This window comes from Nuphar pumila, chromosome 6 (genome assembly GCF_984573655.1).
Source record: "Nuphar pumila chromosome 6, dmNupPumi1.hap1.1, whole genome shotgun sequence".
NCBI lineage: Eukaryota > Viridiplantae > Streptophyta > Magnoliopsida > Nymphaeales > Nymphaeaceae > Nuphar > Nuphar pumila.
Genome location: NC_143254.1, coordinates 1,591,556 through 1,602,059, shown reverse-complemented (window position 1 = coordinate 1,602,059; position 10,504 = coordinate 1,591,556). Strand labels below are relative to the sequence as shown.

The following is a 10,504-nucleotide window of genomic DNA, read 5'->3' as shown; positions in this document are numbered from 1 at the left end:
TCTCTCTCTCTTTCTCTCTCATTTGAGTGCTGAAAATCAATTTCAGAGTATTACATTTTGTACCGGACTGAGGGTTCGAGAAGTTAGTGTTGAGGTTGAACAACATCAAGCGGCTGTCATGTTTGCCAACTGGTAGTTGGGATGGAAGTTTATGCATTTGATAAAAATATGGTAAAACTACATTGCTAGTTGATGTTTAGAAACTAGTAGCTGAGGTGGGAGTTTATGCATTTGAGAGAAGTGAGAGTATCTCCCCTTTTGGTAACTACCACGTCTTAGTGTATATAAATTATTAGAGAAACATGTGTATAAATTATGAAAATATATATGCTTTTTTAAAACAAAAAAAATACTTATAATATCAAATAAGTTCATTTTCGTACTGTCAGAAGCGAGTTTATCACAAAGTCTAATAAACGTAAAAGAATTGTATAATTTTACTCTTTAAAGATAACTTTGAAGTGAGCTCTTGAAGTTTTAAGAAGCTTATGGTAATTATGCTTCAAACCATAGTTACCAAAAGCAGCTCCCTAAGAGGGGACTTCCCATTGGATTTTTCTAACGCGTTCTTTTCATTTTTTACTTGTTTTTCCTTGGCTTTCTACTCACTTTCTCTTAGTTTTTTTTCTCTATTTTTTCCTTGCTCGTCACCTTGTGTTGGGAAGTTGCAAGTTCGAATCCCAATGGTACATGGTTGTAAAACTGGTAGGGGTCTGCCTAACCTCAGCTTTCTCTGTCGAAAAAAAACTTGTGCACAAGGTCAATTCTTGAATCTCTTTCACATGTTCAGACACGACACTTAAAAGGATAACTTGAGCAAGCGATAAAATGGATGCATTGGCGAGCCCACCGGGTCCGGGTCAAAAGCAGAAATATAATTTTCAAAAAAATATAGAAAATATTAGGCGTACGCCTCAAGAACCGCGCCATGGAGTGTGGGGAAAAGCAATCTCTCTCTCTCCACCAACGTTTGTATTATCAAGTGAACAGTGAAAATGGGTCGTTAGAGAGAGAGTTTGATATCGTTAATCGTGGGGGAGAGAAAAAAGGGGAGAGAGAGAGAGAGAGGGAAGTGCTCGAGATCCGATTTCTCTCTCCGTTGCGTGGTGAGGAATCCCACCCTTTACTTCTTCAACCGTCAATCCTTTTATTGGATCCTCACTTCGAAGAGAAGAAACCTCTCTCTCTCTCTCTCTCTCTCTCTCTCTCTCTCTCTCTCTCTCTCTCTCTCAGAACGCAGTGCTTATTCTTCATCCTTCTCTGTTCAGGTAATTCCTTGATCTTTCTTTGAAATGTTTCGTTTCATTTCTATAAGCAGCCGATGCTTTGTTGGCGAATTAGTTTCTTACTTATTTGTACCATTTTGGCTCTATATTTCTTTTGGGGCATGATTTTTTGATATATTAAGTTTTGGGTAGCCCTTTTTTGGGTTCTAATATTGGTATATAGCATTAGCGAAAAGATTGTGGCGTTCGTAATGACTATTTCCGAGGATGGGATCTTCTTTTGCTTCTTCCTTTGTAGTATGTATTACCCAGTTTGGTCCGTTGTATGCTCTTAGAGTTCAAAACTTCAAATCAGTAGGTTTAACTCAAGGAACATGTGCTTCTCTATATGTTGAACTGTCTGGGGTGGTTAGAAATTCATGAAACTAGGGTTTTTTAATACATTTGGTCCATCGACTTATACGGAAAGTTGGGATAAGTTGGCAAATTGCATTATTCTCCACAATGCTTATTTCCCAAATTATCCCACTTTTCTGGATAAGTGGGCAGATCCAAAGAACCCTCTAAAAGAAAAAAAACTGTCAATTTTAAAGAAAAACGAAAAGCAAAAATAAGAAACAGCAATCGACTAAGAAAATCAATAGAGAAACCAATTATTTAAGTTGAAAAGTTCACGTTTCAGGAGGTCTGTATGTAACATCCAGTATTTTTTTACCCATGGTACCATTTGGACTATAGGCCAATGATTTTTTCTTTTTGCAATTGTGAGTACAGAATATGAAATAAAAAATGTTATTTTTGCAAATAAGTTTCTCTGGGGTTATTTTATGTCGTATTTTTGTATCGGCTTCTCCAGGATCAAGAGTGTTGCATGATCTGATAAGGGATCCTTCTCTTGCAATATTCTTCTTGAACATGAGGACTAGCAGTGTGATCTTTTCAGGATTGCAAGGTCCAGGACATAAATTCCAGATTATGCTGAAGAGGAATTTCTTGCATCAAACAATGCCGATCGTGGGCTTTTGGTCAGAGAACTTGCATCAATTAGGTAACCACAGTTACAGATTGCACCAATTCCGTACCTGCAGAACTAGTGGAGCGCTGACAAATTTAGGTCCACAAAGACTGCCATATATTTCAGCAAAAGCTGAAGGAAACAGTCCAGGGACACAGAGGGAAAAATCTTGCAACGTTAAATTTGACCTTGTTGGTGGAAATGCTCAAATAAGTGAAAAACCTTGTGTCAATAAGACAGAACTACGTGAAGTAAAAAATTTCCTTAGTTCTGATGCCAAGCGAGAAACTGTCAATAGCAGATATTCAGAGAGACTTGCAACAATCTTTGTCTTTGATATTGAAACTACTGGATTTAGCAGAGATACACACAGGATCATTGAGTTTGCACTTCGGGATCTTCTTGGAGGCCACAACAGTACATTTCAGACACTTGTCAATCCTGATAGATATGTTCCAAATGCAAATATTCATGGTATCAGCAATTATATGGTCAAAAAACCTGGTGTTCCAAGGTATCATTGATTCATTGATGCTTAACTTCAGGAGCCTATTGTGTCTTTCATAACTTCCTTGGTACTTATGCATTTTGTATTTCTTTGTAGTTTGGTATCTGTTTTGACTTGAGTCAATACTCTGGTCTTATGTTTATGCACCCATGGCATTTGGTGATGATGCTGTTGTGCATACTCCTAAAAGTCGAAAGCCCTGACCAGGCACCGACTAGTCGGTCTAGGCGTAAGTAAAATGCCTAGGCTTTGCAATTCCTAGGTGAGTACCCTAAAAGGTACCAATTTTGCTGACTAGGCACCGACTAAGCTGCCCCCGCTTAGACACGAGGGCAGTTTAGTCATTTATTATTATTATATACATTCTGTTATTATATACATTCTGTTATTATATATATATATAATTATATATGTGTGTGTGTGTGTGTGTTTGTGATTTGTTCTGTGAAATGATGAAAACATGCTTACTTATATATTTGTGTGTGTTACTTTGCTTTTGGGATTTTTTCTGTGAAACATTGAAAGCATGCACAAATAATTTTAATTGATTATGTTTTTATATATATATATATGTGTGTTACTTTGGTTCTCATGAATTTTTCTATAAGAGCCTGAAGCATGTTTAGTATTATGGATTATGTAATATGTTATTTATATATGTATGTGTATTGTGCTTGTGTGAAAGGCTGAAAGCATATTTTGTTGATTATACTGAATATGTTATGAATAATATATATATATATATGTGTGTGTGTGTGTGTGTGTGTGTGTGTGTGTGTGTGTGTGTGTGCAATTATATATACGTATTTTCTGGTTATGTATATTAATATATTTTGTGAGGCAACCCCAGCTAGGAAGTTGTATAGCTGTTAGGAAGTTTCCATCAAGTAGTTCTAGTCTTAGGGAGGAGGCATTCTATCAAGTCTTCTTAATGGCCAAGTAGGTTTCTGCCCTACCAACCACCAAAAAGAGAAAAGAAAAAAAAAGAGCTTCAAAATGATGCACAAAGGAAATTGCCATTGTGTTGGAGTTGACTTCCCTTCCCCACTATACATGGTGCCTGAAGGCACACCAAAGAAATGAGGTTATTCAGTGGCTCTTTGATCAATACATGCATGTGGACATTCATCTCATAAGGAGGCAAACTAGTTCAACAACCAAAATGGTTTATCATATCTTAGTCTTCACGATAGATATGGAGGCCCTCGAGGTATAGTTTGCTTCACCCAGTAACTTATCCAAACAAAGACTTTGGAAGACTGAAGGCTTTGAAGAGATGATTCATGCTTGTCTACAGAATGCATTCGCTAGGAAAAGGGTAATTTTTTGTATTGTGAAATCTAGAGATAGAGAGCAACATAAGTTTTGGTAAACTTCCTCATCAACTTTAGGATGGTCGAATAATTATAAATGATTTTTTTTACTTTTTTGCACATCTCAATGCACTCAGAAATGCCCTCCATCTCACCAATATCTTTAAGCATGAGATTAATGCAATGTGCGGCATATGGACACCAATCCTGCAACATTAATCCAACAACTTTGAAGTTTGTTATGTATGTTATCAGTAATGAATTGGGCCACATTTTCAAGCTTAACATCCTTTACCACTTCTTTAAAAATCACGAACAACTCCTTTGTCATCTTTTGTCTATTAAATATATCAACGAATTTAAAAAACATAACAACTTTAGAACAAGAAACCAAAAAAATTTACCAGATTTTGTTGTCGTCTGTCCGTCCACCCATCTGCCATTATGGTGCAGTTCGTAATCTTTCAAGACTCTGAACTCATCACACCATTACTTCACTTCTGCAACAAGTTGCTTTAAAATCCTACCCCTCAATGCATGATAGGTGAGCATCTAACCAGCTCATATACTGGCTATTACATTAGCCATAGCATAAAAATGGTACGAGTTTGCAACGTTGAATGGTGTAAAAGTTTCATAAAAAAATTCCCAACTGCTAGATTTGCCTACCCAATCATCTGCTTGAAGGTCATGGTAGAACATATATTTGGTTGGGCTCCAAGGGTCATCTTAGGTGCGAAATAGGTATCAATCTCACGTCCTAGACTCGTAAATCCTCTATCTCCTCCCTCCTTTCCCCTAATACTACCACCAGGTCTACTACGAGATGGTGCACATCCAGTATCACTGTTGCATGTCCCCGCCTCCACCCCCTTGCCCTTTTGTTGCCTTAAAAACTCTTAACTCCTCTTCAGTGGGGCCGGCCACATTGCCAGTTGCTTCCTCATACGCCTTAGGTAGCATTTTTGGATCTTCCCAAGGTTGGGACATATTGTAACCCCCAATTTCTATTGACTCCTATTGTTTTTCTGTCTCTTCCTCTAAGATTCCTTCAAAATCTCATGCATCTGCCATTTCACAACATCTAGCAAATTCAAAAAAGTTCATGTGGTTGGATCTTTCCTTATGTCAGCTAAATAATGCTTCATCCTTGAAATGCCTCCATGAATTTGCTTCTTACAATAGTTGCACTAGTTCAGCATTCTATTTCTTTCATAAACCAGTGTATAATGATTCCATGCCAGGTCTCCCGATGTAGTCATGCTCCAAATATGTTGAATCAAAACCTGTAGGGTTCAGATTTGAGGGTTAGAGGACACAAAAATGTGTGTATAATGGAAATTGACAGATTAGCATAAATCACATCACTAAGGCTTGGATCTAGCAAAAGCCTCAATTTCTAGGGTGGAGTAGGATAAAAATTGGTGAAATTTAAGGGTTCTAAGCAGAAAAAGGGTTGGGTAGGACGAAAATGGGTGAGATTTGAGGCAAACCACACTTCTAGAGCTTGGATTTATCCAAGGACCAAATTTTTGGGGTGAATTTGATCTCAAAATGGATTAGGTAGGCCTAGAAAAGGGGTTTGAGGAGGAAGAGCATGAAAAAATGGGTCAAAATCACCCTTAGGGGCTAAAAGATGGCCCCCATAAGGTGGTCGGTCGCCACTTTTTTAGCTTTAAAAAAGTAAAAAAAAGAAAAAAGATTGACTCGTACGATACACCCATGTATTGTATGATACATGTAGTGTCAGTACGATAATCGTACCAAATATGATTTATTATATAAATCATATCGGTTCCCCCATCAATACTACGATATATCACTGTCACTGATATCGGCGATATTTTGAAAATATCACGAGAAATACCGATATTTTAAGGTAGCTGATATTAAAGGTAATATCCACTTCTAGAGCTCGAATTTAGCAAAGGCCAATTTTTTAGGGTGAATTTAATCTTAAAATGAATTTTGGTAGGCCTAGAAAAGGGGTTTGAGGAGGAAGAACATGAAAAAATGGGTCAAAATCACCCTTAGGGGCTAAAAAAAGGCCCCCAAGTGGCCAATCACCACTTTTTTAGCTTCGGAAAAGTAAAAAAAAAAAGCTCAACTCGTACGATACACCGATACATGTAGTGTCAGTACGATAATCGTACCGAATATGATTTACTATGTAAATCATATCGGTTCCCCCATCAATACTACGATATATCGTAGCGTACGATACGATACTGACAATATATATATATATATATATATATATATATATATATATATATATATATATATATATAAATCACTGTCACTGATATTGGCGATATTTTGAAAATATCACGAGAAATACCGATATTAAGGGTAATATCTCATGATATTTTCAAAATATCGCCATAAGACAAACTATCGTGATATTATCACGGTATTAATATCGCGATATTTTTTGAAAATTCTTTTTTTTTTTAGGTTTGCATTTCCTATTTTTTTGTTCCCTTTATATTTTAAAACCTTTAAAACGTGTTTCTTTATATTTTTGAAAGGAAAATAATGCAAAACTTATTATTTTCTTAGTTTTTTGTTGTTATTTATATTTTTTCAATTTTTTAAACTCTCGAGATATTCCCGAGATTTATCAACTTTTGAAAATCTCTTCGAGAAATTACCTTTAACGATACATGTAACTATGATATATATATATATATATATATATATATATATATATGGGGATCGTTAGCTACTAATGAAGGTAAGGAATCAATGAGTAGAAATCACTCTTTTGATCAACATGGTTTGTTTAGTAGGAAAGTTGTTTTGAATCATGTGATTATGACAAGTAAATTTGGTTTTTAAAGGGGTTCAAAAATAAATGGCCCACAATGTGCCAAGATTTCATAGCTCAAAAAATCACATTTTTACATCAAGAAAGCACGATCCAAGGCTTGATCCTTAGCAAGCAAACCATGTTGTAAACATCTATGTGGTTAGATTGAGTTGATACAATTTTCACCTATGATTTCTAGTTCATTAGTTTCTTACCCTCATTAGTAGCAAATATTTTTCATATATATATATATATATATATATATATATATATATATATATATATATATAATCTTTGAGATAGTGAAGAAAGGGAATATTAACCTGGTAATGTGATTCGAAGATAGTGACACTTAATTTAAGCAAGCTTAGTGTTCCCTTACAACTTATAGTGTACAGTTGCGTTTAGAGTCTGTTTTGCTTTTGTTGAGTCTGATGTAAGCTGCCCGGTTCAGGTGAATCAATACCCCGAAGGGGCAGCCCGTATACTTGAACTGTAATAGCCTGCGGGCAAAATTGTGAATGAAGTAAATGTGTTGAGCTTTCTTTTGTTCACCCTCGTTGTGATTGCTTCTTGTGATTGCAATTTCTCTCCCTCTATTCTCTCTTGCTCTCTTGCACTCTGATTACAAGCTTCCGCGATCGGCAAGCGAGCTGACAAGTAGGCTTGCGGCGGTGGGAAGGACCGTCGCGCCGCGCTGGCCCATTGAAGGAAATAGGCCCGTGACACTTAGAATGACTTATATAATGACATGTGAAGTATCCGAAAACCCTTTTAAAGTGTGACATATGACATAAGTGTTCATATTCTCCAACCTTTTGAATGTTGAAGCATTCCTTCATCAATGGAGATTTGGATGCCAATATTCTGATAGGGGGGTGAGATTTCCCTCACACACACACACACACACAGAGAGAGAGAGAGAGAGAGAGAGAGAGAGAGAGAGAGAGAGAGAGAGAGAGAGAGAGAGACCTTTCACTGGCTGATTTGGCTGTTTGGTTTTAGATTCTAATTTTTCAATAGCAATGAATGGACTTCCAACAAGGAAATTCAATTTCGGTTGGTGGTTATTGGAAGAGGGAGGATGTTATGGTTTAGTGGATATGTGAGGCAGTAGATTGTTAAAAAACTAATAAACAGCTTTCATCTTAGTGTGGCTGTTTGGTGGAAGTTAACACTTTTTGAAATAGCAGGAAGTGGATCTTTTGTTAAACAGATCTGACTGTCATGATGATGAATAAGGGGGAGAAAGCAGAAAAGGAAGGGGGAAAAAGAGGTCGGAGAGGGGAGAGGTGTCAAGGGGGGTGGTTTGTGGGTGATATCGGAAGATAATATGGTTTAGTAGCCTCTATAGGCCACAAGTTTGGGTGCATTGAGTTTGGCCTCCATGCATTACTTTGACTCAGGTGCTTGTTTTACTACAATAATATTGACTCTGTACTTTTCTATTCTCACATGGCAATGAGCATTTGAAGCCAGGTTAATTTTCTCTTTTCATCATTTGATAGCATACATTGTTAAGTTTCTCATAAATCCCGTGGTTGTTTGTAGGTATCCTGTTACCGTTTGTTCAGTTCTTGATACCCCACTTTCATGTTTGACTGAAAACAAGTTGGGTTGCATATGAAAACTTTTTGTTCTAATCTCATGGTCCCAAGACTGTAAGGATATGGTTTGTTCTGTTTTTAATATGTTCACAGTTTAGAAGTGATTTTGATTATTGTTAGATCAAGTTATGATTTTCCTTTGTCATTAATCACGATTATTGTGAAAGAATATACTCCATTATATCAAAATATTTTGTTCTTTATAGTTTTTTATGTATCTTACAAACTTAAGAAATCCATAAATAGATAAACAAATTTTTCTAATTTGAGTATAAACCTAAAGAAACTGTGATGCATAGTCTTGAAACTTGAAAGATGCATTGTCCAAACTAGAAAAACATAAACCATTGTCAAAGATATATGGTGCTCTTCTTTTATTTAATGCCTTAGTTACTTTTCTTGTTGCACAAATCTGTTGCTCACTGCAGAATTTTGCCTTGCAGGTGGAAAGACCTTGTTCCCATCTTACTGCATTATGTAAATACACGTCGGAAGCCAGGTAGGCCAGTCCTATGGATTGCCCACAACAGTCGCCGTTTTGATGTCCCCTTTTTGATTAAAGAATTCAACCGTTGTTCGGTAGAAGTTCCTTCAGATTGGCTTTTTCTGGACACACTTGCTCTTGCTCGTGAATTGGTGAATCCTGATGGTCAGATATTGTTTTGTTGCCATGTCCCTGCTGATGCTTTTATTTATTTATTTCCATTCAGTAACCATATTCAATCCTTGTCTTCATTCTCTCTGAATTTCTATCTAGCATCTTGCCATATATTTTATCTTACATCTTTGATATTGTCCATTGTTTACCATATGTCCCTTTTCTTATATGCTTAAAATTGTTGAAATGTTGGTGTATACAATGCTAAGAATAGCTCACACCAACCATAATTGCATGCTTATACAATTCTACAAATGACTCTCTCTCTCTCTCTCTCTCTCTCTCTCTCTCTCTCTCTCTCTCTTCAAGTCTTGGCATCGGCCTTTTCTTTCTCTTTTTCTTGCACAAGAATGGAAGACTTATGAACTCTAGGTTCTTTGTAGATTATGATTATACCTATTCTAGTTTAAGAAGCTAATAGTTCTACGCTGTTTTCTCAGGAACAAAGCTGAAGTCCATGTCATTGGAGGCCCTTCGCATGCATTATGATATTCCCCTATCTGGCAATGCCCACAGGGCAATGTCTGATGTCCACACACTGTCTTCGGTGCTGCAGAGGTTGACACGTGATCTGAAACTGCCAGTCTCAGGTCTTCTAGATAGATCTTTCAAGGCTTCAGATCTAGCTGACTAGTCTCTGTAACTGTAACTTATGCCCAAGGGGGTGGTTTGTGTGCCTTCTCATTAGTTGTGTAACGGAAATTTCATTCTTTTAAGGGGAATAAATTGGTCTCTAATCTAATTAGATAAAGTTGTCACTGTTGTACCCATTGCCTGGATCACTGTCTCAGTACTTGTATTCAAGAAGGCCCAACTACCTACCATTTAAATCTTGTGTCAGGCATATCCTGAACAATTCTTTTGTAATTTGATTAAAGTTGATTCCTTGCCACACTGTTAATACATAATTGGAATTCAAGATTCACACATAATCGCGTGCACTTGTAATTCTAAATTCAAATGCCCTCTCTCTCTCTCTCTCTCTCTCTCTCTCTCTCTCTCTCTCTCTCTCTCTCTCTCTCTCTCTTCTGTCGAAAAGAGAGAGAGAGAGAGAGCATTTGAATTTAGAATTACAGGTTTCCTTGACTTCTCATAGAAATTCCAGTATTTTCACCAACTGGGGCTGGTAGGAGCATTGAGTGCACGTCACCTTGTGGTGAGACGTTGCAAGTTTGAATCCCAATGGTGTGGTTGTATAACTGGTAGGGGTCTCCCTAACCCCAGCTTGCCTATCAAAAGAAATAAGGAAATTCCAGTATTTTCCTTGGAAGTTTCATAGTTCGAAATACTTGGGACCTATTTGTTGCAAGAGATGGCACGACTCTCGGGAAAGTTCCCAGAGTCATTGGGAGAAGCCTCTTTCCC

The 10,504-nt window shown here is 37.0% G+C and overlaps 1 protein-coding gene across 3 annotated transcripts; it reads left to right on the top strand.

The window, feature by feature from the left end:
* Positions 1–706: 706 nt before the first annotated feature.
* Positions 707–10,031, top strand: LOC149833629 (exonuclease DPD1, chloroplastic/mitochondrial-like). Of its 3 annotated transcripts, none has more exons than XM_090009779.1 (4): positions 707–1,268; positions 2,170–2,755; positions 8,925–9,130; positions 9,580–10,031. In XM_090009779.1, exons 1-4 carry the CDS (start codon positions 929–931, stop codon positions 9,771–9,773), a joined length of 1,326 nt encoding a protein of 441 aa, XP_089865905.1. In that variant the 5' UTR covers positions 707–928; the 3' UTR covers positions 9,774–10,031. The 3 variants fall into 3 exon arrangements, with proteins under 3 accessions (XP_089865905.1, XP_089865906.1, XP_089865904.1); XM_090009780.1 differs by having other exon boundaries at positions 2,083–2,755; positions 8,925–8,980; XM_090009778.1 differs by having other exon boundaries at positions 2,083–2,755.
* The last annotated feature ends 473 nt before the right edge of the window (positions 10,032–10,504 follow it).